The sequence below is a fragment of the Halichoeres trimaculatus genome, unplaced genomic scaffold (assembly GCF_033239565.1).
Source record: "Halichoeres trimaculatus isolate MK-OKI-2021-1 unplaced genomic scaffold, fHalTri1.1 fHalTri1_scaffold_4, whole genome shotgun sequence".
NCBI lineage: Eukaryota > Metazoa > Chordata > Actinopteri > Labriformes > Labridae > Halichoeres > Halichoeres trimaculatus.
The window spans coordinates 14,514,177-14,541,319 of NW_027437182.1; the positions used below are offsets into that span (position 1 = coordinate 14,514,177).

Sequence of the window (27,143 nt, forward strand, 5' to 3'; positions counted from 1 at the left end):
AACAAACTTGTGATTATCGGTATCGGTATCGGCCAAAAGGGGTTTCGATATATCGGCATATCGGATATTGGCAAAAATCCAATATTGTGCATCCCTAAAAATCAAATATATTCAACATGCCTCTTATCAATTTCTCTCAAGTTTGAAGTCTATAGCTAAGGAACTAAAAAAGGGAAACCTCTGGTAAATTCAAGACAAGCTCTGAAATAGTTGAAACAAATTATTCCAAACCTACCATAACTTTTCTTTTGCAAGTCTGGTTTATTTTTCATCACCACGCTTTGGTAATATCTTGATAAGGTATGAGTGGATAGACCTTAGGGTTGCTATAGCAACGACGGAAGGAGAGAAACCTGATCGATTCATCTAGTCTGCAATCTCTGCAGCTTCAGCTCCCTGGGAACACCCCTCTCACTGTCTGCCTCATCAAAGAAAGAGCCTGGAAGAGTGTTAGCGGGTGTGTGTGTGTGTGTGTGTGTGTGTGTGTGTGTGTGTGTGTGTGTGTTTGTGTGTGTGTGTGTGTGTGTGTGTGCCTCTAGCCAAGTCCATGCAGGATGATAGACTCCCAATAACACAAAAAAACACTCAACATTCTGCTTGCTTTTGTCTCTTCCATTCCATGCCCATGTCTTTGTGAATGTACCTCTTCTTATCCCAAGAATGATGGAGTGATATAATTATGATTAACTGATTTTAAATGAGCCAGTGCTGCTGTGTGACAGTATTGAAACAACATCTGCACACACTCCAGACACAGAGCTCATCAAAGTGTCAGCTGCAGGACATTAGATGTACATGTGATCACTGCCTGATGCACAGAAAAATCTGGCTGGTGTTGTGACAGCTTTACACTGCCCATCCTCCAACTCATCCACACATACACACACACACACACACACACACACGCATACACTGAACGGTCAATGAATCACCTGCTAGGCCTGACCATCATCGCAAGGTCATCTACTGAGTGACCCTGTTGTATTATGGGATACAGATTCAGACTGAGGCAGTAGCAGGTATCTAAATTAAATGTCTTTCCTTAATGGTTGTGTTATTGATCCTGACAAAGAAATCTATCTTTTCTCAAGCCTTCCTCCTTTATCATCCTTCACAGCCAGGTCAGAGGTCAGGCTGAGCCACACAACAACATCCTTTTGCCGGTAATGCGTCAGCATTTTACTCAACTGAATTGAAGAGTGTTGAGAGAATCCAGTATATTTACGGCCACTGCAATCACCTGTGTTAGTTTCTGCTGTCTGACAGTGTTTGATGATCCTTCTTAACAACAGATGATCTGCTGCTGCAGAGGCTACATCCTGCATCAACCAGGCAGCATATTCTTTATACACTGCTGCATTGGTGTAATGAGGCAGATGCATGTGGAGTATACAAAGCAGCGTAGGCAGAGATCTGGAGATGAGCCCGCGCTCACTCTCCTTTTCTTGCACTCTCTCTTCCTCCCTCCCTGCTTCTGTCTTCCTCTCTCTGGAGGGCTATATTTTTGGAATCAGCCCATTTCTTTCAGGCCTGATTCAAAATACACAGAGGATCTGCAAGGAATCTTATGTTTGCTGGGCTATTACAACACACTGCAAGGTATAATCTGCGGTTTCAGCTGCAGAATACCATTTTTTCTGCACTGCTCAGACTAACAGAGCTGTGCCGGTTATTTTAAGGCTAATGTGTTTATTCCTATTTGGGAATAAGCACGTTGTGTGGAGTTACGTCTTCAGAAAGGAAACCAGACTCTCTCTGTTGTTTATTTTGCTTTCTGGAGAAGATCCTGAGTCCTATAGCTACTCTAGTCCCACAGATGTTTTGTGCTGGTGTTTGCTACTGTCTTTCTCAAGTGAATGATTCTGATATCCAAAATGGTTTGAGCACAGATTATGTAGCTTACACATGCACTATCAAAACCCAGAAATGAAACGTGGTTAATACTCTCTTGCGCACCAACGCCACATATTCTCAGAGGCCTTTCTCTCAGTTATCGGCCTCTGCTACAAAGAGATTTTCTTAAAACCCGGCTTAAAGAGAAACCATTCTCACTTCAAAGTCAGCAAATGGAGCAAGGCCTCATTCATAAATAGCATGTTGTGGTTTCTCTCTGCTCTTCTACCTGATCAGTCCTGGATCACACAAAAACGTAAATACCATATGAGCATTAAGTGATGTGAGTATTAAGAATCTCGACTGTAAAGGAACTGCCTGCACCAGCTCCAACATGAGCCTTTTCAAATGCTTAAGGGTGATAAATGAAGCTGTTAATGTGTGTCAAAAGGCACAGTTTAACACATCTCCACTCTGGTGACAGCAGCTTTGCCTCCTCACCACACACTTCTGTTCAGTCTGCTCAAATTGAGGAAAAGCGACTTAAAGTTGGTTGCTAAAATCAATTTGATTGCTAATGTAAATCAATGTTGTTGTAATAGCAACTGATCGACAACAGAGGGTGATGATTATTTATGCTGTACATCAATACACAACAATTTCATTTGATTGCATGAGTGAGCCTCTGAGCCACCATGATAAACCTCTAGTATCTGTGTATCATCCAAGCCTGGGTGTCAGACTCATCCTATCACGTTTTCTGCAGTGAAAATGTAAGTGGCATAAGACCAGACTATGTCCATATATGTTCTGCAGTATCATTCTCCTTCAAATACAATGTTTTACCTTTACTAAAATGGATAACATTAAAAATATTCAGCATGTTACTGTTACTACTTGCTGTTTAATGTGGAACACTTTCACAATTTGGGATACTCTGACTCTAGAAAGTGATATAAGCGGAAGAGGGATAAATAAGGAAAAGGTATAAAATGGGAAACACTGCATCTGAAAGTAACCACTGTTGGCTTTTGTTGCTCTTTTCCCATCTAACATTATTTATTATATCATTTGCTGTATGATCCACCCAAATCTCTCTTTCTAAATCTGTAGGCTGTAACCTGAAGGTGACACAAACTGGGACACCTGCACACCTTTGGGATGCTACACTGACCATCAGGATCGAACAGGTTTTCTCTATCCTCTTGAGATATTTCCATTCATTCATTCATCATTCATTTTCTATACCGCTTATCCTGTTTAGGGTCGCGGGTGGCTGGAGCCTATCCCAGCAATCATTGGGCGAGAGGCAGGGTACACCCTGGACTGGTCGCCAGTCAATCGCAGGGCTGACACATAGACAGACAACCATGCACGCACACACTCACACTTAGGGACAATTTGGTGTGACCAATTAACCTGGTAAGCATGTTTTTGGACTGTGGGAGGAAGCCGGAGTACCCGGAGAGAATGAGATATTTCCAAATCATTTAAAATGATTCACGATGACTCACAGAATACACAGGTGAAATAGGTTTTAACTGAAGAGAAAAATCACTGTGGTAACCCTACTGGGAAAAGCAGTAGAGAATATGGCCTCAGGTAATCAATAATGAGTCAAAAATGAATAGCTATGGCCTGCAATGACTCTTCAGTAAAGGCGGACACAGGTTTTGTATTTGAGGTTACTGGATGTTTTGATGTTACAGAACATGGAAAAAAAAATTGTAAAGGATAATATGAATGCATGTATTCAAGCTATGTGATAACCTAAAATGCTTAAACTTTGCATTTGAGACAAAATTAAATATTCATGCAGCGTTCAGGTGCAAGTATAGTAAATCCCTTACCTGTCCCATATGCTTTTGCCACCAACCATGTGAGGCTACAACAGATTTTGGCTCTCGAAAAGTCATAATGCTCAAAAGATTTTATTGCAGGAACAACGAAGGTCTTCCTCGCATCCCTTACGTCCTGAACTTCTCCCATATTTCTCCAGCTCAGATCTATTCTTGAACCCTATACAGCCACACTACGTGGAAGCATCCCACTAATGGAATTTAAAGGAAAACCGAGATCGGCGGTAAAACGGTGAAATGTAGGCTCTTTCCAGACTATATTCATGGGTTTTTTCAGTCATAAAATGCTTAGCTGACTTCGGGTTTTCGTTTAATTCAGTCACGTTTACACAATGAGTCGGTGCTCCTGGTGTTTTCCATCCATTCTGCTGTGTACCGCTTGAAATTGGCTTCGTTGGAACAAGCCTGGGAGGTTTCCTTGGATTCCAGAGGTAAAAGCGCTGTTTAATCGAAATAAAAGCAAAAATATTTCCATTCTTTTGGTTCCTCGGGAGCAGACGGCTTCTCCCTGATGTCCATCTATTATTGTGTGGATAAGTGTTAAGAATTCCCTCCCCTCTTGAGTCTCCGGGTGCCGTGGTGCGGTTTTCCTGCCGCACTGAGGCACTCCAAACCCTGCACCTTTGATGCACAGCACGCATGCGTCGATGTTAACTTCAAATGCTGTCCGGAAAATTTTCACACATCGAAGGAATTCTTCTGGCTAAACTGCTTACTATTTTTGCTGCTATTTACATTGTTTGAATGGGGATCTATTGCCATCCATTTTAATATACATTAACTAGGATGAAAGGGCCGATTTATATCACATGATTTAGTGTCCTTATAAATGAGAGCGTATCGCTCACCTTGGATTTAATTTCAAGTTTCCGATGGGGAATTGAAAGCATATGAAGATAGGGAGACAACGGTTTGCGTGCTTTTCTCAAAATGTATGAAAATACTTGCACGTTCATAACTTCAAAAGACAGCTTCTTACATATCTGTTTTAATGGAATTGTATCTCCATGGTCTCTTTTTGTACTCTGCAGGCAGTCTAGTTCAGTTCTCAAGTTTCATCTTGACACTACACGAAAAAAAGAAAAAAAAGAAAACGACTCTGGGTTATGCAGTTAAACTGTAAAAACAACAACAACACATTTGGATATTACTTATGCATTAAGTAAGTCTCCAATGAAGGCTAGTATACTGATACAAAGGTAGAGAGACTACGCTCTAAGGACTACATTTCCCACACGTCAAATTGGTGTTTGCTACGTCATCAGTCAGTGCCGCAGTATTGTTATCAACGGTCGATGAGTGCGATGCGTGGAGGCGAAGTTTATCATTTTTGTCCTGTTTATATCACCGATTTTGCAAACAAGAACCCGGCTCTGGTGAGTCATTTGCAAGAAAATGTTGTGTGATAGCTAATTTTAAAGAATACGTAAATGTTAAGCTATATATGTGTTCGCAAAAAGTAAGGGGAAATTGTAAACAGAAAATCAGTAGTTTCTATCGCTAGAAATTTTACTTTAGCCAGTATGTACAGAGTGGTTTCATACATGCTTGCATTAAAGTGTTTTGGCACAAGAATATGTGGTTTTACCGTAAGGATGTGGCATCTCTAATCCTTCACCTGGTATGTGTTCTCTGGCTTTTACAGGTTAACAACTCAGTAAAATGTTTGTGCCCCGAGCTCTGAAGGTGAAGAGGCCTGTTCAAACCTCAAGCCATGTTTTGAAGAAGAAAACTAAAGTTGATGACGAGGAGAGGAATGATGGAGGTAGTCCAGCTGCACCTATTGAAAAAGAGGAAGCATGTGAAGACCCCAAATCTCAGGAGAGAACAATAATCGCAGGTGAAGAATTGGCATGTGTGTCAAAGAACTCAGTGGATGAAGATGGACGTGAGTCTTCCTCAAGTGGTACAGAGGATGATGAAGAGGAAGAGGAACCTGTCAAATCTTTCAAAAAGAATCAGAGGTGGCCTGAGCCAGGCGAACCTGTCTGTGTGATGTGTGGCCGCTATGGGGAGTACATTTGTGATAGCACAGACAATGATGTTTGCAGTCTTGAATGCAAAGCCAAACATTTGGTCCAAATGGGGATGGGGACTGGAGCGGAGGTTTTTAACCAAAAGGAAAAAAATGAACATCAAGTGATTCAACCTCAGCAGGCATCAGGTGACTTTATAGGAAGCTATTCCTACAAGGAAAACCAGTTCATATCAGGCCTGACAGAAGATCAGGTGCAGCGGATCAAGCAAGAGCTGGGTATTGAAACAGAGGGGAGAGATGTCAGAAGACCTATAGTTGAGTTTGGACACTGTGGCTTCCCTGCCAAACTAAATGAGAACTTGAAAAAAGCTGGTTATGAGGCACCCACACCCATCCAAATGCAGATGGTGCCTGTCGGTCTCACAGGCAGGGATATTATTGCTAGTGCTGATACAGGCTCAGGGAAGACCATGGCCTTCCTCCTGCCAGTGGTAATGAAGGCATTAGAGGTACAGTAATATTTATATTAAGTAAATTATTTTGTGGTAGAATAAACAGATTTTGTCAAATTTACTTGATTATGTCACAAATTTGTCTTCACAAAAGTCATTTGGCTAGTTTGAAGAACTGTGATTGTTGTATACAAAGATTAACAAAATAGCATAGCGATAGTTTTTTTTTTTTACATTTATGCGTATTCATATTCTGTTGATTTTTTTAGGAACCAGCACAGAGTGTGAGCAGTCCTGTGGCTCTCGTCCTCACCCCCACAAGAGAGCTGGCCATTCAGATAGAGAGACAAGCTAAGGAACTGGTGCTGGGTCTCCCTAACATGAGAACAGCTCTACTGGTGGGCGGCATGCCGCTTCCCCCTCAGCTACACCGCCTAAAAAGCAGCATCAAAGTAATAGCCTCTGTTTTTACAGTAATTATGTCTTTTAATTACAATAAGTCCTTCACCTTATCATTTTTTCTTTTGTTTATCCAATCCAGATAATCATAGCTACCCCTGGTCGACTCCTTGAAATCTTAAAGCAGAAGGCTGTACAGCTTGAAAACATAAAGGTTGCGGTTGTTGATGAGGTATCAGATGACTCTATGAATCAGATTTTAAAGTGTGAGAAAACCACAAATTTTGTCAGCAAACAGGCTTCAAGAATTAATTCCTTTGTTTGGAAAATTAATATATTTCTGAAATAAACACAATAGTCTGTTGCACACCCTTCAGGTGGACACTATGTTGAAGATGGGCTTTCAGCAACAGGTTCTGGAGGTTTTGGGGCAAGTTCCGGAAGAACACCAGACTCTTCTTGCATCAGCCACCATCCCAAAGGGGACAGAGGAGCTGGCGGTTCGATTTGTTCGCGACCCTGTGCGGATAGTCATTGGGGAGAAGAACCAGCCCTGTGCCAATGTGAGGCAGATCCTGCTCTGGGTAGAGGAACCCTCTAAGAAGAAAAAGCTGTTTGAGATTGTCAATGTATGTTATATAATTTTGATTCTTACAAGTGAACTAGAGAATTTCTGCTTTTAGAAGGCACAGTTCACTTTTACTCAGCAAGTTTGGTTCACACATTGAGTGTCCAAAAGCAAAGATTTTAGGTGGAGTACCACTTAAAGGAAATTTATAGCCTTTTTGTAAGAAGTCAGCAGTTTTCTTTTTTGGGGTAAGAACAGATCTAATTGTATTCTTGAGATCCAGAAGGTGCTTCTGTCTGCCAAACAAAGAAAATAGGTCATTATCTTAATTTTGGTTTATGGTGGCTTTTCACTGGATACGCACTAGTACCAGCTTGGTATTTTTTTTACCGTCTGCTTAAAGGAGGCAATTCCTTTCGCTGGAAGCACCAGTCTCCTTGCTACACCATATTTAGACACCCATAGCTGCTGGTCTGGGCCCTGTCTGGAGGAAATGGGTGGGCCCTGAGCCTTGGCTTCATTCCATGAATCCCAGCAATAGCTTTTACAATTTATACAGGGAAGGAGGGGTCTGCTTTAGTTTGCTGGGTGAAGAAGTACAGCTAGACCATTGTATTACATCTTTCCGTAGAATATGATATTTTAACCAATCATAATTCATGACTATCATCAGTTGATTCAGCTCACAGTATAATGCAACTGTCTTCAATGAGGGAAAAAAGATGGGGGTCAGGAGTACTGTTACAGGAGGGATATTAGACTAGCAATTTGATGGGACAGTCCACAAAAAAAGGGATCAGAATCTAACTTGAACATCTGTTTCTTATGATACAGCTCTTATGCTAGAGTAGATTAAACATTATTTAAACTTAAGCATGAAAATATGGATTATTTAGTGATGATAGACCTTGAACTGAAATAAGCCCCATTTAAGAATAGTGGGCTTTGCAAACAACCTACTTTTAAAAAATGTTCTTTTGTGCGCACGTCACTGACCACTAGCATTATATTTCCAATGTCTCCATGACTGGCTTGGCTGCCTTTACTGACATCTGCTGGAGGATACTGGCTAATTCTTCGAGACGTAATCATAATTTAAGATGATAGTCATAGGTAGTAAATCAGTTTGATCACAGAGGTACCTCTGTATTTAAAATATATTAACGTTAAAAATCTCTCAGCCTGTTCCTGATTGTTGTGGTTTTCAGGACAGCAAGCTGTACCATCCCCCTGTGGTGGTGTTTGTCGACTGTAAACTGGGAGCTGATTTGCTGTGTGAGGCAGTCACCAAGGTGACAGGCCTCAACACAGTGGCAATCCACTCAGACAAGAGCCAGTGGGAACGCAACCGCATCCTAAGGGTGAGGACAGATGCTGCCAGAACAGTTATACAGTCAAGTCCAAAAACTACCAACTGTAAGGCTCATTATATGTAGCATCAAGACTGTGATTACCAAAAGCTGGGACTGTGTTTAGGTGTCTTTATAATGACTTTATGCCCAATGTTTCTAACTGAGTTTGTAGCTAAATTTGATAAATCACAGAGCATTATAATGCCTCCTGATATTAATCCTTACTCTGCTTATAGTTTCAGTCTATTTTTTTCATGTTTTCATTACTTCTTTTATCCCCCCAGGGTCTTCTGGATGGTGATTTTGAAGTGGTGATCAGTACAGGTGTGCTGGGCAGGGGTTTGGACTTGGTCAACGTCAGACTAGTGGTAAACTTTGACATGCCAAACACAATGGATGAGTATGTACACCAGGTTAGTAATATCTAACGTGCTTTGGAGTCATTATTGTGTCTGTGTTGAATAAAGCATCATTACATTTATAGTCATCTGATCTTGTCATAAATACAGTATGCATGTAAATGTATAATACAACCATGAGAACCTCAAAGAGAAGGCTAACCTTTGTTTTATCCCTACATTTCTTAGGTTGGAAGAGCAGGGCGGCTGGGACACAGAGGAACCGCCATCACCTTTCTTAACAACAATAACAAGCGTCTATTCCTGGAGGTGGTAAACCGGGTCAAACCTACAGGCTCCATTCTTCCCCCTCAGCTCTTAAACTCACCACACCTCCATGAACAGCAGAGAAGAGAGAGACAGAGAGCCAAGCAAGGTCCTGACGATGTGCTAGTCACCAAGAGCAATCTGCTAGACATCATAAAGAAACATGACCGCCGCAAAAAGTAGCAAATTTCTTTGGTTATTACTGCAATAGTGCTGTATATTTATTGAGTAAAAACTGAGATTTTTTTGTATGATTTTTTTTTTAATTTGTATGTATTCTAAATAAATATTTAATTCATTCTTATATCAGCCAAATTTATTTTAACAGGTGAACTTTTCACTCCAAATCCAACCAAGAAGAGACTTCAATGCAGTTTCTCTAAGAGATAGTCTTCCCAGGATTTACTTTTGAGTCTTTACTGCAGACAGTGTCTTCATCAGACAGAATTTAAGATACATATTTTGATTTTAAAAAAGTGTGTCATCTTCTCAACAAAAAAGTGATTTTATGTAAGTATTAGTGACAGTGTTCTCTGCTAGCGCCTTATGTTGAATCATGTCGCCACCTAGCGTCAATTTATGACGCACACATAATTTTTCCGTTACATAGCGTCATGACGTTCGACGTATTTCTAGTGTGGAAATCCAGCCAATCAGCTGCTACTTGCTGTGACGGTTTGAAATTCGGGCGGGCGAAGGCGGAAGAGAAGAGGAGACGACAACAACAACAAAAGTAGCTCCGTTTGCTTGAACACCGAAGATATTCTTGTCTAATAGAAATCGTTTGGATTGAACACCAAACGTAACTGAAATACATGATCAAAAATTTAGTTTGTTGTTGTAGGTGAAGCAGCTTAAGCAGAATTGCTGTTTTGAACAAGCTACAGCCATGTCGTTGTTCAGTGTACAAGCGAGAAAGCATACCGCTTATTATGATCATTTAATGTCAGCATCAACAGCCAGGACACCGGCAAGAGAGCGAAAAGCCACGGACACATTGTTAGGCAAAGGTGAGACAACATCCGGAGACTCTACGTGTGAGGACAGCAGGTCATCTGATAAAAGCCGACAGGTGAACAGGACTTATGTCATATCTGCACTGTCAAAGAGTGGCAGTGGGCAGCAGACACCTTACCGAGGCAGACTCACTCTTCAAAGAAGGTCCAGGAGGAAAACTGGGGCTGAGCAAGCAGAGAAAACGGTGGCTGAAAGCAGTCAGAACACCACACCAGCCCCGGAGAAGAGACTGACTCTTCAGCGCAGGACTAGAACTCCCTCTATGGATAAAAGCATGCTCCGCCAGCGTGGGGTCAGCGGCGCCGGTCTGCAGCAGACACCTACAGTTCTCAGTGAACCGAACGGTAGGGCACCTGGTGTATACAGGTCTATAAGTTTAAAAGTCACTGCCTCCTCAAAAAGCAAACGCGGGGATACTGCAACTCGCGTGGAAAATGATGGCAGACTGGCGCACAGCAAGACGCCCACCTCTGTTTCTTCCTCTACAAGTAGGCTGCTAGATGACCAGGCCCACACTTTTAAAACCCCCACTAAGAAGACCCCGTTTGAGAAAATCGCCGCCAAGAGAGATGTGTTTGAGAGACTAGCAGGTAAAGATGGTCCTAAACCTGTAGTGGTGAAACATACAACTCTTGAGAGGCCCAGATCCAAACCAAAGCAAGCAGAAGAACCGAAGCCTGTCCCAGCCCCACGGTTCAGCAAAGCATCTACAGGTGTGCTTGAACCCAACACAGTTCGGCAGGATAGGAAGACATCGACGTCGAGCCATAAAGATTTCACAAGTACAAGGATTTCCACTCCTGCCCCGGCTCCGGCACCCACGGAGCAGTCAGTGATCCATCCCAGCGAGGCCCTGAAGCAGCAGGATATATCCAAGATGGAAAACAGTGCAGTCACTGTTGCTGTTCGAGTACGCCCATTCAGTGCCAGGTAGGTGATGCAGTGTTTGTCTAACATTGAAAGGTAATCTGTGGAGGAGTATATCAGGTCTGTTTGTTTGGAAGTCTTGGTCACTGATTAAAAAATGTGGTAAGTAGAGAAACAACGTTTTTTTTATTTCTAGATTTGCCACCTACAGCTTCTTTAAGGTGAAAATGTTCACTTGTTAGTCTACGTTTTGAATAGTTTACTTCAGATCTTAAGTTTTAAGAGATGGAAGAAACTACAATCAGATGACATCACTTTTGCATTCTTCACTCTGGACATTTTATGACCCATATGATTAATCGCTACACTCTGGAAATTAATTTCTGATGAAAATGATTGTAGCTGTAACCGTATTAATCTGCTGAAAACCAAACTACAATGCATATTTTTAGCTTGAGGAATTACTTACATTTACAATCAGATATTTCCTTGACCTCTAAAATAATGTTTGTGAATGTGTCTCCTCTTTTACAGAGAGAGAGCGGAGAAGGCACTTCAGGTCATCTTCATGAACGGTCAGGAGACTGTTGTCCAGCACCCAGACTCCAAACAGAACTACTCTTTCACCTATGATTTCTCTTTCTGCTCTGTGGATGAGAGTGACCCCACCTTCGCCAGCCAGCAGACGGTGTACGAGACTCTGGCCAAACCTCTGCTGCTGAGGGCCTTCCAAGGGTTCAACACTTGCTTGTTTGCATATGGCCAAACAGGCTCTGGAAAGTCATACACGTTAGTGTTTTTTTCTTTGGTATCACTAAACATCTTAAATTTAAACTAAACTTCCTTCTGTCACTTAAAACACTAAATTTAATTTGGTTAAAGTGATAAGAAAACAGTCTATTTAACTGGTTTGAAATGATTCTTTAGGATGATGGGCTTTGGAGAAGAGGAAGGAGTCATTCCCAGATTCTGCCATGAGCTTTTTGCAAGATTGACATCTATGGAGAACGAGAAGGTGAAATGACCCATTAGGAGTTATGCATCTTAATCAATCAGAGTGTGGTAGAATAAATCACACTTTTTTTAACAGGAATATTTTCCAAAATCAAAAAGGCTCAAATATGTACAAGGAAGGTATGATTTGGTGTCATAATTCATCAGCTGATCCTATTGGGTAAACGTTTCAGGTCAAATGTCATGTGGAAATGAGCTACTTTGAAGTGTACAATGAGAAGATCCATGACCTACTGGTGACCAGAGATGAGCCAAACCAGAGGAGAATGCCGGTACATAGTGTCCAAAATTTCAGGATACAAACATTTTTTAACATCTTTTGGAGTCAATGTTATGACTGAAACCTGAAATCAGATATCTGTAAGAAACTACTGTCAAAAAACTTTGTTCACTTTTGTTAACAGCTGAGGGTCAGGGAACATCCAGTCCATGGCCCTTATGTTGCAGACCTCTCTGCGTGAGTCATTTTAACATTTCTTTTGCTGCATTACTTCTGATTAAAGGCTGTAGAGCTTTCATGTACGGTGCTTTGCAGAATTGTTCACTTTAGTTCATTTCTTTGCAGGAACATTGTGAGCTCTTACAATGACATTCAGGTGGGTTGAAACTGTTTTCAAGATCTGTATAAAGAACTTTTTTGATCCTTGACTTAGCTGATTCACTTATGCATTTTGAATGAGCAGGCATGTCAGAGCTTAGTGCCAGACCTGATGATGGAAAAAAATAAATGCAAGGTTTTTCTGAGTATTAAAGTCATGAAGTCTTAGCTAACCACTCTGAACATTTCTGTGCTAGTATTCACTTCTCAAGTGGTTAAGTCATGATTTGTGTTTCCTCCTTAAGGGTTGGCTGAAGCTAGGCAACAAGCAGAGAGCCACTGCAGCTACAGGAATGAATGACAAAAGCTCCAGATCTCACTCTGTCTTCACCCTGGTGATGACCCAGACTCAGGTGTGGCATTTTGAACTTTTCCAACAAACATTCAGGGATCATTTGTAAACTTTTCAGGGCATGTTTTTAATCTAATTATTTATCCTGTTTGTGCTCTTGTGCTCAGACTGAGTTTGTGGAAGGTGAGGAGCATGAACACAGTATCACCAGCAGGATCAACCTGGTAGACCTGGCTGGTAGCGAACGCTGTAACTCTGCCCAAACAAGTGGAGAAAGACTCAGGGTATACACATACTATGTATTTTCTCTATATTTGATCTTAAATACCAAATGCATTTTTATTTCACACAACATACGTATTCATATCAAGACATATATATATATATTTTTTACCTTTTTTGTACAGGAGGGTGCCAGCATCAACAAATCCCTGCTTACTCTGGGTAAAGTCATCTCTGCCTTGTCAGAACAAGCCCTGAGCAGAAAGAAAGTCTTCATACCCTACAGAGAATCTGTCCTGACATGGTGAGACAACTTAAACTTAAAAATAAAACTTTTGATCAGACTTATACTCACTTTAATCCATAGCTGTTTGTGATGCTCACACATATTGCTGTTGTTCAGGTGATTTTATAACTAAAAGGATGTTCCTGGCCATCCCTTATTTTTTTCTCTACAGGCTATTAAAGGAGAGTCTTGGTGGTAACTCTAAGACAGCCATGATAGCCACACTGAGCCCAGCGGGCAGTAATGTGGAGGAAAGCCTCAGCACTCTGCGTTATGCCCAGCAGGCCCGTACTATCATTAACGTGGCGAAAATCAATGAGGACACTAGTGCCAAGCTGATCAGAGGTCAGACACTTCACTTAAGAAAAATATTTATTTTGGATAATTAAGCTTTAGTTTGTTTTAATTTGTTATAGCTTTTATTATTTCATTAAGTATGGCTAATTAATTTAAACGTGAAGGCATTGATTGGTTTATTACTTAATCATGTTTTTCCATCATGTTTTTGTGCTATCTTGAGCTCCCAAATTTGCCTTTTTGTGCATTTTCTGTGTAAACTGCAAGATATGAGGTAAGTAGTTGCCAGGGTCCCACATTTCATTACACGTAAAAAAAATAATTAACAAAACCAGTCTACTCTGAGAAAACAATTCAAATTTTCTTCTTATGTATGTTCAACCATGTGTGTTATATAGAAGTTTTTTGTGAGCATAAAGATCAGCTATCCTACACCAAAACAATCACACCTATATGTCTAAAAACTAAAAGATGGTTGTTGTAACAATAGTTCAGACCCCTGAGATGTATGCTGTGAACTGAAACAACCTCACAGTCTGAAGACACAGACAGTATTTTTTTTACTCCCGTTAAATACATACACAGATCCAGGTATGTTCTGTCATCACTGTGCCTTTGTTGTGTGTTTCTCAGTGAGCACCGTCTTCATCTTCCTCTTTTTGTGTCCGTCCCCCTTGCTGTCTGATTTTTTTTTCAATGTCTGTCTTTTTATTCAAGTCTTGCTCTTGATCTCTTTTGCTCTCCTTCTCGCCCACATATCCTCCTGTCTGCCCGTCTATCCATCACCAGAATATTCACCACCCAGTTCAATTAAGGCCAGGCCCTAACCTTGCCTCCAGGCCATATTTATGCACTGTCAGCTGCACATGGCGGCTAACTGTCATGCAAGTATTATTTTTCATGAGATGATTGTGCTGCTGTTTGATGCTTTTAGCAGTAAGGGGAGCTCTTGCAGTGGATTTCTCACACATCACCGGTCAGTGTTTGATGCTCAAAGTAAATATGGCTGAAACATTGCGAGTCAGGTCAATGTTTTTGTAAATTATCTTCAGTTAAGGACACACAACACAGGTCTTTACAAAAATCATAGTATTCTTCTCAAATCTGTTATAGTCATCTCTTTATCCCTCCTATGATTTCATACAGACATGTTCTCATTTAAGTGTAATTTTGCTTCTTATACTTTAACCACATAGGTTTAAACTTAAGATGCCCTATGGATAAACTTTATGTGTTCACAGAGTTGAAGGCTGAGGTGGAGAAGCTGAGAGCCGCCCAGATGAGCTCCCAGGGCATCGAACCAGAGAGGGTCAGGCTGTTTGAACAAGAGATCGCCTCCCTGAGGAACAGACTCTGTCAGCAGGAGAGAGAAATGGTCGAGGCCAACAAGTCAGTGTTATGGCAATTTGTTGTGAGGTTGTCTCATTTTGTTTGTATGATGCAACAGGCAAACAAACAGCCAGAGTTTAGAGTTTTGTTGCAAAGCCATTTGTCATATAAAAAGTGTTTGACTCTGGGAATACTTTTATTATTACTATTTTTTACAAACAAAAGGCAATCAAATGGTTTGGTTTGACAAAATCATTTTGCAAGGTTTCAGTTTCTTCTCACATCCTTTCCCTCCTTGAAGAAATATATTTGTGGGGCACAACTTCTTGAATTGTGGCAGAATTTTACCTTGGGAGATCAACTCTATTTGATGATAAACAACTTATTTCCTGGTAGGGCATGGAGAGAGAAGCTTGAACAAGCTGAGATTCGCAAACGTGAGGAAACCAAAGAGTTGCAAGTATGTTTTTTTTTTCCGTAAAGTTTTTTTATGCCTGTGATAAGTGTATATTTGGTTTTGCTGTCAAAGCTCTCATTATCAATCAATATTTTTTAACCATATGAGTCCACATCACAAACCCTTAAACATGTTTTTTTTTTGTTCACATGATTAAACTTTCTTTGGGATTTCAGAGAGCGGGTGTGTCGTTCAAAGTAGACAATCGTCTTCCAAACTTGGTGAACTTGAACGAGGATCCTCAGCTGTCTGAGATGCTTCTGTACATGATTAAAGAGGGTCAAACTACAGTGGGCAAGCTCATGTCTCAGTCCAGCCATGACATCCAGCTGACAGGGGCTCTCATCGCTGACCAACACTGGTAAAATAATAGCAGAAGACTTCAAAACCTGGAACATACAAACCCTGATCTTCCAGTTTTTATGCATGCAATTTTAACAGAGATGCAGGAATCTGTCAGCATTTTTCTGACCAACAAAGACACAGTTAATGATTGTAGGAATAAATGCTTTGCTCGTCTATCTTAACTGTCTTATCTACACAACCTTTTGTGAACATGCACTATTTTATCCTTTTTTGACTCGCCACTCATTCAGCCTGGTAAAAAAAATGCCTTGTTTTGTATTTTTTTTATTTAGCATTATAAATAACATCAAGGGCACTGTCAGCATCACTCCCATGGAAAACGCAAAAACCTTTGTCAATGGAAACCTTGTGTCTGATTCCACTGAGCTCCATCATGTAAGTAGATCCCAAAGGTACCTTACGTGTCTGAATCAGGAATAACTTGAAGTCTTTAAATTGTTACTATGTTAGATCTACACTTTGTTATTGTTATATGAAGATCTACACTACAAAATTGTAAGGGGAAATTTACAGGATCAAAACAATTTTGTAGAAAACGTGGTACCAACTGTTCTCTGCCCTCTGCAACACTTGCTCTAGACTATGACCTGCTGTTACCATATATTAGCTCACCTTGAATTTGACATTTTACCAGGGAGACTTAAAGTCATCTTTAAGTCAGGAGCAAAAAATTGGGTAACCAGCAATGAAACATAAACCTCACATGTTTCTTACTAAATCTGGAAATGTTCATTTGTTTAGAGCATGAGTGAAAAGTGACAAACCTAATTCATCCACTTTGTTGAGAAATTAAATTTAGGCTTACTCTATGGTTGTGTTTGTGTCTTTTCTTTTTTAAGGGTGACAGGATTATTCTCGGTGGAGACCACTACTTTCGCTTCAACCACCCAGCACAGGTGCAGTCTGGGAAGCGAGTGTCGTGCTGGACAGCTGCAGGCGATGGCCACAAAGACTTTGAATTTGCTAAAAATGAGCTGCTTGCTGCACAAAGAGCACAGTGAGTGCCAAAAATAAACACTGTTAGATCCTGGTGTTTATGACATTAGCTTTTAGACTAATGATAATACAAATCACAACTCCATTGAGCCACCCTTGTGTTTCCTAGGCTAGAAGCAGAAATTGAAGAAGCCCATTTGAAGGCAAAAAAGGAGATGATGCAGGGAATTCAGATGGCAAAAGAAGTGGCACAGAAAGAGCTTCATGATCAGAAAGCTCTGTATGAGGACAGAATCCGAGACCTGGAAAAAGAGCTGGTACTGAAACATTTTGTTTTTGTTCCACCTTTCCTGAAAACAGTTTATGTGTTGCTTTTTTTATCCTATCCACACAATTTTGGTATGATTCATCAGGTTGGGGAGAATGAGCGAAAGCGTCAACAGCAGTTGGACCAGCAGAGGGTGGCCAGCGAGGTGGCAGAGCTGAAGATTGCAAAGCAGGAACTGGAGCAGGAGGTGGACACCCACAAGAAACGCCTCCGCTTGCACATGGAGGCTCAGGTCAGGACACAGAGCAACACTTGGAAATACTGAATTTGAACCCCACTTCAATAAAACTGAGTAATAAATGCTCTTAGGAAACTTTCTGGGGGCATGTATGACGGTTTCTTCCCTGGCCAGATTAAAGGAAAGTTCCACACACAGAGTATCGTCCACTTTATCGGACTGAAACATGTCACAGACTGCGGTTCTGTTTCTATAAAGTCCAGTATCAACACTTTTGTATTTGACTCATTTATTTTATCTCTGTAAAGATTATCCCAGCGTGCAGTGAGTGGTGATACACTTGTTGTATCTTAAAGATGAGAGGTGCGACAGTTTGAGACAACCTATTTCCATTCAGCCTTTGGCATGTTTCTTTCTTGATCTCTGGAAATCTGGATTATTCCCGTAACTCTAAATTACATCACCTCCCCCATTTGCTCACTCTCATGGTTTCTGATTATCTGAAATGAGCTTGGGAAGCTTCAGGAAATATGCTGATGCTGGTTTTTATGTTTAACTGATGGGCCATTTGAGCTGTGCTGTGAGTCGTGGTAAAGCTTGGCTTCAGCATAATATTTTGGCCTGGTGGGTTTTAATACTGTGTACATTACCATGATTCACTCCAGGCAATGGAAGAACACCGTGTGCGTCAGGCGAGGATTGTAGAGGCCCTGGAGGCAGAGAAGAGGAAGATCAGCGAAGAGCTTGAGGAGATGCAGAAGAAAAGAGCTTTAAGGGAACGCAACACTGCCAGAAATGGTGAGTTACAACTAAAGTCGGAAACTTCAATGATTATTCACACTGTGAAAGTACATTTCCAGATGGGTGTGGTTTATGCCTTTCTGCCAGAAACACTGGAGAGTGTTTGCCTGGACCCCATAAACACTGAGCTTGAAATAAGTTCAAAAAGAGCAGAAGAGAAGTCAAACAAACCTTTGCATATCTGAAATGAGTAACACTTCTGAATCTTTTTCATTTTTTCTTTAAAAAGTAATATCTTTAATAGCACTAGCCTTGACATGTACCTGTATATTGTTCCTTTAAACTCTACCTTATCTTGCTTCCACGGGTCATGGCATTTAGATTAAACAAAGTGGAACAGTCAAAGATTTATATATTATACCCTTGCCCTTAAATAGTGTGATTTTTATGATCAAAGAAAAGAAAAAAATCTGCCAACAGACAATTAAACTGTCCTTGTATAATGTCAGAGCAGGTATACCAAAAGCAGATTTCATCATGGTGTCTCAGTTTAGTTTCCTCCTTGCATAACTAAAAGAAAATCAAGCAAGTTGCCAACAGCTCTGCATGATTCGGGCTGAAGATTCTGTGTTTCATTCTGTGTTGCAGTCTCTCCACAGTGGGATACCATGAAGTTGTCTTTGATGATTGAAGAAGCCAACAAGATAAGTGCCAAACTAAAGAAAAAAACAGTCTTCAGCAGGTAAGAAAAAACAACAAGGGGGGCGCTACTCCCATTTGATAGTTTGTAATTTAGGTCATCCTAAAATTCAAAATTTAATGAATATCTGTTGTAGACATGAAAGTGCTGATGATGAAAACCTGGAAAACCGCAGTCGGCTACAGGTGCGGGTTCAAAACACAAAACTGGGGATCTCAACTTTCTGGAGTCTGGACAAATTCCAAAACAACATAGCTGCCATGAGGGAACTTGAGCAGGTATGCCTCCAATTATCTGCCTCATGTTTTTGAGTTAGCTGATGTTTTAATACATCAGAGCTCACCTGAAATAGTATTTACAGTAGTTAATAGATAGTTAAACTAATGCTAACTATTCTGAAATATTTGAAACCTACCTATTCATATGAAAGACTTTACTTTAAAAAACATACTCAGCATGCCACAGGCATTCAGCGCTGAGAGTCCTGAACTCACAGGATGGCGGATATATGGATTAATAGGGAAAGCATCTTTTCATACTTTAAAATTGAACTGTAAGTTTATTTGTTAAAAGTCAATGCTAAACATGGACAAATTTTCTAATAGTCATTTTAACAATTGTACCCATAATTCCAGTATGAAACTGCAGCTTGTTCAACACGTTGCATAAGATTACATGTAATTAACTGAAATGGTGACATCACCAGTTTTTGAATCTGCTTTAAAGGTCATGTGTCATTTCAAAATAGAAACACAACTTTGTTACATTGCAGCAGTGAAGGAGGCTTCTTGAATGCTGGGTTCTGTGATGCTTGTTGGGGGGATGTAGTGTTTAAGATAGAGGCTGTAATAAGGGGTTTCAAAGGTGCCATTCTGAGATTTAAAACAAAGAATAGCAGTAATTCTGTGAAGCTACTAGAATGGCAATACAACACCTAAAATGAGTTCAACACCCCCCTCTTTTAATTTGGAAACAAACCAAAAAAAATGCATGAAACAGAAGTGAAATTAAATAAAACCGAGACGGGACAAATACCCCCCACCCCACTGGATTTCATTAAAGTACAGAGATGTCATGGTTATCAGGAGTGAAAATGGCCTAATGATATATGATATACCATCAGCTCTTACCTATCATTAACTTCACTGGCCAGCTAACACAAACTTACAGTTTCACTCTAACATGAAACTTAAGTTAGTGCTGTTAGATGTTTCAGTGCAGGACTGTCAAGGGTGTTTCCAGGTCTTGTTGCCAGTTTTCTTAGTTCATGCTGAGCTACATCTGATCCTTATGTAAAACAAGGGAAACAAATAGATAGTTGCTTGTATTAAGGATTCTTTCATAGTATAACTGGATATTGTGTATGGAAGAAAAGGTTACATGAACTCCATGAGTCAAATCATGGAGAATATAGTTATCCCATCATCATGGATCATGCATGATGAGTAGATTCATGATCAAACTGATGAAAAAATAGCAACACAAAGCTTAAATGTATCTCAAACAAAGCATGCCTGTTTGTTTTATTTGATCAGCGCTCTTTCTAATAAGTTTATGTATGATGTGTGTTGAGTGAGGCAATCTAAACCAGCCAGCATGTCTGTTTTTCATCCCGCATATTCAGAGCCTGACATCACCTCAAGTGCAATTGCCAATTTCCCAGCCATCTGACCTTATTTACTACCCAGAATGGGTTGTTTTATGCCTGACAGAGGGGCGCTGCCTCACTTTGCTGTGCTTTTCTCATTAAGTTGTGTAAATAAGACTGGGCATGTCAGCAGTAGTTTACTCTCCGCAGGGGGATCCCACCTTTAAAGATGACGATGTGTTTTATGACCCTGATGATGAGTGGGAGCAAGATATATCGGCCTCCTCTGCTTCCACCTCCTCCTTCTCCCGTCGAAGGTAATTATCCAGTTCCTCCTTTCTCCTCCTGTCCATCAGTCCCTCTTTCAAGTACCTGACATTCACGTCAGGCGTCTGGGATTTAATTGGTATTCTTTTCAAATTACTTGAACTGTTTAAGCAGGCAAGTGTTCAGAAACACCCACAGAATGTTTTCAGTGTTTGTTTTTAACCAGCAGTCCTCGTGCTGAGCTGAACTCACAGGCTTTTCCCCTGCTTTAATGTGAACAATGTGTCTGGCTGCGGGATGTACAGTATATGGAAAGTGGAAAGGTATGTGCGTAGAGCATGGAAAGTCAACAGTTTGGAAGATTTTGGTTATTTTCACAAAGCTCTCCTAGTTTCCACCAATGTGCTTTACAACCTGGCACATGTTTTTGACACTCAACACATCCTACTTTCTCTCATGAAAAGGTACTGCTCACAGAATATTTCCCTTTATTCCCTTTTTCTCTGTCTATTAATTTTATTTCCATGAGCGCAAGACCTTTGAGTTCAGAAAACGAAAGGGTGTCTTGTGTTTTTCACTCCTCAACCAAAACACACACATACACAAACACAGAGCAGAGCCCCCGTCATTTTCCCCTCACATTATTACTATTCTTGTCAAGCATGTTTATGGTGCTTCTGGCTGCCTGAACCACAAACAGACACAGCCAAATGAAACATGGCACAGACTGTGGTTCCTTCATCCCTGACACCATTAAAGTCTTGTCCAGGCCTTTCAGCCAAATTCAGTTTGTTACTGACCTCTCCTTCTCCAGGATGTGTTCTATATACATCTTGGGAAAATTTCAGTAAATCCATGCATCATGTTCATTTTCCAATAAAAAAAAACTTAAAGACATCTGATATTTTTTAAATCAGGAGCCGTAGCTTGTTGAAAGGCAGGAGAATCTCTGGGCGTCTGTATGAGATCCGGGTACATCCAATCCAGAGCCTCCTCAACAGCTCCTCGCAGTCTGCTGGTAAGAGACTGAAGTACATTTCCAGAATATTCAATATAACAAACATTACAACAGTGATGGAATTTTTGTGGCCAGGAAACTGCAGGTTTTTGCGGCCTTCTTTTAAGAAATGCACTTTTTTTATTATTACCATTTAAGACTGGTTACATCCATTCACATCCTGTACTCTTCTCTATATCTGCCTCAGGTTTGATGGGCACAGTCAGTCCTCCATCCAACCGTTCTAGCAGCACAGACTCCTCCTTGCCAGGCATCTGTAAGGAGCTCATCAGTCAGTCGTTGGCTCGTCTGCGTAGCTGTGGTGGAATTGAGGAAAGCCTGGCAGACAGGTTGGCCTCTGATCTGCTCTCGATACATACAGCGATCCAGACCATTTCTGACTTGTACAACAGCTTGGATGATGACAGCCAGGAGAATGGTGAGGGGGGAACCAAAAGTTGATCTTTTTTGATTGGAATCCAATGACAAATATTACAGGGGCTTGTACAGTTTAAGATATAACTTGCAATAAGTCAAAGCTGATTGGTATCAGTAGTTATGAAGCTTGATTTTCCTCTGGTTTTTCTTCCCACTTGACCTTAACTTTTCTGACTTCTCTTCTCCAGTGTTTGTGTGTGACTTAGCAGCCCAGACTCAGCTGATCAAGGCCACAACAGCCTCAGAGACTGCAGTGTTTGTGACCATGCAGTGGTTGGCCAGCATTAAACCCTCCTCCGGTCAGCTCTACACCATTGCTGAGGAACTCAAGAGCCAAGCCAAGAGAATGGGAGGATTCTTCCAGCTGCTCGTTCAGGTAAACACTGACAGCGGGACATGAAAGACCAGACAGTGACATTTTATCAAAGTTTTTGTGTTATATGATTTAGCTGGAAGTCTAAGATATCTGACCTGAAATATGATTCATTTCAGTGTGTTTTGGACAGGGGTGTCTAATCAAAATGCAGAGTATTAATTGACGTGTCTTGGCTCTGAGCTGTTTGAGCTCTGTCTATGGAAATGACCAAGCAGAGGGAATTCTCAGCCTTGAGCCCCAAACAGAACATGAATATATGGAAAATAAATCTAAATTCCTTACCAGCCTCAGCACCTAAACACACAATTTTCCTCTCCCGCTCCACTTTTCTCACCTTCCCATTGCATATTTATTTATTTACTAACCCTTCAGCATATCTTGACCGTTTTGTTGGCTCTCCTGCATTGATTCACCGTTAAATCAATTTTAATTCAACCTGTTTGTGCTGACGTGATGTTGACAGAAAAATAAAACATTTTCTCCCCATCCAGGGATGTGAATCTGAGATCACATCAATGGTGACAGAGGCACAAAAGAAGAGCAATCAGTGTTTGGATGCAGCACTGTTTGCACTCAGCCACCTGGCGGCAATGACAGGAATGCCACTGAATGCTATGGAGCGGGCTGCCCAAGCCACAGGCAAGGTAACGGCACCATTAATTCAGGAGCAGGTACTGTCTCTGCCAAAGCTCAGGGGTCTGCTATAATCAAGCCCCAACTCGACAATAGTAGAGGAGTGAATATTAGCTGTGTGGATCTCAAAGCATGAAACATATTATGGAGCGGTGAGTTGTTGAATTGAATTAGGATACAGCATGTTGATGAGTTTGAGTAGTGCTGAAAATGTCAGGCAGCTTGATACAATAAATTCATAAAAACAGATTTAAAAGTTTTAGTTTTTATTGCATTTTTCAGAAATATCGTAAAAATAAACATATGATAATATGTGATTCCATTTCTGCAGCAGTCCATTGTCATGAATCTGCTGAAAGGGACCAGTAAGGGCATCCGCTCCCTCTTGGAGGAGAGCCTCATTATCACCAGAGAAATGCTGAGAGAGGCTCAGCTGGCTCCCCCCAGGAATCAAGTAAGACTTCATAACTTGGCTGTATCATTTGTATTGTAATTATGGGATCACAAAAGCTGTGGTATTCACACATTTATTTATTTTTTTAATGTGACTGAATTAAAATAATAAACATAACTATGTGAATAAATATTGCTATCTTCTATTTCTTCCTTTAGGTGCTGCAGAGCCTAAAATCTAAGACGCTTAATTTAGCCAGGGCTCTGCAGAGCTACATTCATTGCCATATTACGGTAAGTTTCTGTAGCAAACTGCAAGCTGACATGAAGTAAAAACAAATACAGCTATTACATGTACCCTGGGTTGTGCAAAAATTATATTAATTGATGCTTGACTATGTTGTTTTGCCTTTATTCTTTGCATGAAGGCTATAGGAATTGATATAGGTAGTTAAACTGCAAAGAGAACTGATGCAACTGTGGTAAAAACACTTCCTTTATTAGGCATATGATTAATTTACAAGACACGTAAGAAAATCTTGATATGCATTTAACTTGAAAACAACACTTAACCAAACCCTTATTGTTTGTAGCTGTTCGATCTGTAGTATTGCATTGACAAATCACATTGTAACACATGTTCTCTGTCATGCATTATGCAAAAATTCGCCTGAAGCAGTTTAGTGTTATTCACTGTTTCATTATATGAGTGTACTAGTCCAGTATTATTTATTTAAAGGATTTAAAGGAATGAAATACCAAAAAATGGCATGAAAGGGTGTACATTGTGAGGGGTGGATCAATTGAATGAGCTATCAGTTGTCTGCAGCTTAATTACAAAATCTGCTGATATTTGTCTGGGTAAACTGTTGCTGAAAGACAGAAGACATGCTCATCAAAGCTTCCCTTGATATGTAAAGGTTAAAAACAATCTTCTATCTTTACACAGGCTTAAATGTTACAGATTAATATCCACACCCACAGCAAGCCTGTTAAAGATGCCACTCAGCCTTTATTGCTGGTGTAAAGCTCAATGCTGTGTAGGCTTATCTCTCTGCAGTCGTCCCTTGACGATCGTTCTGGTAATGAATGTGTTGAATGAAGTGGCATCAGTCACAGCTAACGGGCTTGTTTGCTGTTATCTTAGCCACACAAACTAGCAGTTTTTTGTTGAAGCCAATCATTGACACATATTGGCACTCACACATTTTGCTGCCCACAGTGTTATTGTAGTCAAATAAACCTGAGTTATAACCTGAGGTGGCTTGTTTCATGTAACCAAGGACTGCAAATGTCTATGATCATGGATGTAAATGTGTCCTGAAGCAGACACTCCTTTACTGATACTAAAACGTTGAACTACAATGTTTGTACCTCTCCAGAAATGGGTAACTGGTCTTTCAAAGGTTCGTTTTAGTGGAAAAGCAGCGTAGTCAAAGGGTTATGGAATTTCTATCTCAGTTAATGGCCTAAGCGTTCAAGCAAGTGGCACAAATCAACATTTCCCGCAACACTGTAGTAAACTGGGAAGAAGCCATTAGGTTTATGTCATAGAAAAGGACACATCACCATAGAAGCTGTGTTCATACAATTACATCATTTGCAACTGTGTATTTGTGTGTGTGTGTGTTTGTGTCCCTGAGTGTTTGCATCTGTGTGACTTTTGAAATGGACTACATAAGAGTTGGAACTGAAAACTTAAGATCTCTGGTTAACATATTAAGGCCAGCTGGGAAAATGTAGCCAGGGAGTATTAGGATAATTTGTTGAGTAACAGTCAGCTGCCCGGCTACGTAAGCAGAGCTGCCCAGCAGTGGTGTGTCAATTCTCTTCATATTGTCCCATTGCCCCTTGTATGTATTTGCTTGTGTTGGTGATGTCATTCTTGGCCGTTTATTTGTTGTCTGTATTCATTTTTTGGGTGTGTACATATTTTAAATCAGGAGAGCCAGACGGACCCAGAGGGGAAGGAGGAGGAGGCCTCAGCCTCCAGTTTGCAGGGACTGACGACGACAGCAGCAAAGCTGTTTCAGCTGATACAAGCCATCAGACAGCTTCATTCCTCTGTGTTTACAGCTCTACAAGGTGAAAGTTCTGATAAATACACAGCTCGGATATTAATTTAAACTTGTATGCAGTGTAACTACCTAACACAGATGTTTTCATCCCCTTTATTAGAAGAATCTGAACCTGAATCTTGCATCTGCAAACGCTTAGCCAGGGGTTTTAAATCTTTTGTTATATTTCCAATAATTTTCCAAATTGCAGTGACATATAAATTATTTTACAGTTACTTTGCCTGTTCTAAGCCAATCAGAGCTTATCAATGTTATGAGATGGCACGGAATTCTAAATTGTGTGTCTCGATTCGCTTTTGGTGTTTTATTTTTTACTAAACCTTTAATCCAGATGAGGTATGTCAATTACCTGAGAAAACTGAATTTTTGTTTATCCTATAATCATCTTCTCTTCTACTCTCTCTTCAGGGAATGGCTTTGAACTCAGCAGCAGCACCAGAGAGTTGATCTCTTCCTCTGCGAAGGCTGTGGAAGAGCAGGTTACTGAAGTATCCAAGGATGGAGCACTGGCGTTGGCCTTGCAGCTTCCCTGTTCCGAAAGCATCATGGCTGCACAAGAAGATCTCCACTCAGCTCTGCAGTGTCTGTCCTCCTTCTCGAACCAAATTGGGACAGGAGAGGCCAGAATTTCTGTCACAGAGGATGAAATGTCAACCAAAAGTAGTGCTGTCAATTACAATTCTGTAAGAAATCGAGTCGTGAGTAAGGTAGTGTACTCTCTTCCTTCAGGGGCATCATTCAAAGGCAGCTCTCACTGGGTGTGATGTATTTATAGATTTGTTGTGTGCTCACATTGTGTACAATTTACCATAAAATGAATTGCTGAAATTACACAACCTTCGTCCATGGGTATTGCACATTGGTTGTGATGCAGATACCACAGAGACTTGTTGAGTGTTGCCATCCAGGTTAATAAACGTAGGTAATTGAATTGAACTTGAAATGCTTGACTTAGAGTAAAAAAAGTATTTTGGAAACATGTATTGATGAAAAATACTCCAGAAACTGGTCAACAATGTCTACTTATCATGCAACAGGGCCTCTATACATTTTAGAGGAGATGAAACTTTCTTTATTTTACGTTTGTTGTGTTCATTCATTTAAGGTGTCTATATTAAGCAGCTAGGGTCCATTTAAAAAAAAAAGGATTACGTAAAGATTTCTTTTTGTTTTTAATTGTAGATTTTTTTTCTCCAGTGTTCTTTTTTTTTCTTATTTGCATAAAGTTTTGCTATTCACTGTGTAACACCTACTGCTACATTTTGCACTTCAGAGATACTTGTATTGTATGTTTCTTCTTATTACATATATTTAAACAAAGCTTTGTCTGCAAAGTCTGCATTGATGATGGAAATAATTACCAAACCAGTCCAAGAAACTCACACCAGGTAAGGTACACAGTTCCATTCTAGCAACAAAGAAATAAACTGATGTGTTAAAACAACTTTTCATTTATTGTATTTAGTGAATTCAAATGCAGCTTTAAATGCCTGCTGTTAAGGGTCAAACAAAAAAAAGCCTTTGTTGATCCACTTAAAGGTAATTAAATGTCAAAGTCTAGAAGATACATTTTTCTTATGCAGTCCTCCAGATTACTCTGGCATCCTGAAATGCACCCAGGGCCCTCTCAAGGTCCCTG

The 27,143-nt window shown here is 40.4% G+C and overlaps 3 protein-coding genes across 6 annotated transcripts in view; 2 read left to right on the forward strand and 1 right to left on the reverse strand.

The window, feature by feature from the left end:
• camsap2a (calmodulin regulated spectrin-associated protein family, member 2a) overlaps positions 1 to 4,314 on the reverse strand; it is a 48,532-nt gene extending 44,218 nt beyond the window's left edge. For all 3 annotated transcript variants that reach the window (XM_074667671.1, XM_074667670.1, XM_074667669.1), the window contains exon 1: positions 3,684 to 4,314. In XM_074667671.1, the coding sequence (XP_074523772.1) occupies positions 3,684 to 3,822 (139 nt within the window). In that variant the 5' untranslated portion in view covers positions 3,823 to 4,314. The remainder of the gene's footprint in view (positions 1 to 3,683) is intronic.
• Positions 4,315 to 4,929: 615 nt separating this feature from the next.
• Positions 4,930 to 9,374, forward strand: ddx59 (DEAD (Asp-Glu-Ala-Asp) box polypeptide 59). Its single transcript, XM_074667406.1, has 8 exons — positions 4,930 to 5,068; positions 5,338 to 6,179; positions 6,392 to 6,574; positions 6,664 to 6,753; positions 6,899 to 7,150; positions 8,298 to 8,450; positions 8,726 to 8,854; positions 9,029 to 9,374. The coding sequence occupies exons 2-8, from the start codon at positions 5,355 to 5,357 to the stop codon at positions 9,287 to 9,289; spliced, it is 1,893 nt and encodes a 630-aa protein (XP_074523507.1). The 5' UTR covers positions 4,930 to 5,068; positions 5,338 to 5,354; the 3' UTR covers positions 9,290 to 9,374.
• A 411-nt stretch (positions 9,375 to 9,785) lies between these two features.
• On the forward strand, positions 9,786 to 26,915 carry kif14 (kinesin family member 14). 2 transcript variants are annotated; one of them, XM_074669087.1, is made up of 29 exons: positions 9,786 to 11,053; positions 11,525 to 11,779; positions 11,918 to 12,005; positions 12,178 to 12,276; positions 12,409 to 12,461; positions 12,570 to 12,600; positions 12,848 to 12,955; positions 13,062 to 13,178; positions 13,302 to 13,420; positions 13,575 to 13,747; positions 14,941 to 15,088; positions 15,425 to 15,488; positions 15,662 to 15,846; positions 16,124 to 16,226; positions 16,691 to 16,848; positions 16,957 to 17,104; positions 17,201 to 17,347; positions 17,959 to 18,091; positions 18,683 to 18,776; positions 18,871 to 19,012; positions 20,533 to 20,639; positions 21,507 to 21,607; positions 21,795 to 22,025; positions 22,213 to 22,400; positions 22,892 to 23,044; positions 23,365 to 23,487; positions 23,646 to 23,720; positions 25,370 to 25,511; positions 25,913 to 26,915. In XM_074669087.1, exons 1-29 carry the CDS (start codon positions 9,996 to 9,998, stop codon positions 26,266 to 26,268), a joined length of 4,899 nt encoding a protein of 1,632 aa, XP_074525188.1. In that variant the 5' UTR covers positions 9,786 to 9,995; the 3' UTR covers positions 26,269 to 26,915. The 2 variants fall into 2 exon arrangements, with proteins under 2 accessions (XP_074525188.1, XP_074525189.1); XM_074669088.1 differs by having other exon boundaries at positions 23,368 to 23,487.
• The last annotated feature ends 228 nt before the right edge of the window (positions 26,916 to 27,143 follow it).

What these genes read in the sequence shown, in the direction of transcription:
- kif14 (XM_074669087.1), top strand. Translation starts at nt 9,996, where the DNA reads ATGTCGTTGTTCAGTGTACAAGCGAGAAAGCATACCGCTTATTATGAT. An exon ending in CATCTATGGAGAACGAGAAG is followed by an intron (nt 12,006 to 12,177) that starts GTGAAATGACCC and finishes TAAACGTTTCAG; the next exon opens with GTCAAATGTCATGTGGAAAT. An exon ending in AAAAAAACAGTCTTCAGCAG is followed by an intron (nt 18,777 to 18,870) that starts GTAAGAAAAAAC and finishes TATCTGTTGTAG; the next exon opens with ACATGAAAGTGCTGATGATG.
- ddx59 (XM_074667406.1), top strand. Translation starts at nt 5,355, where the DNA reads ATGTTTGTGCCCCGAGCTCTGAAGGTGAAGAGGCCTGTTCAAACCTCA. An exon ending in TGGTAATGAAGGCATTAGAG is followed by an intron (nt 6,180 to 6,391) that starts GTACAGTAATAT and finishes TGATTTTTTTAG; the next exon opens with GAACCAGCACAGAGTGTGAG. An exon ending in AGGTTGCGGTTGTTGATGAG is followed by an intron (nt 6,754 to 6,898) that starts GTATCAGATGAC and finishes CACACCCTTCAG; the next exon opens with GTGGACACTATGTTGAAGAT.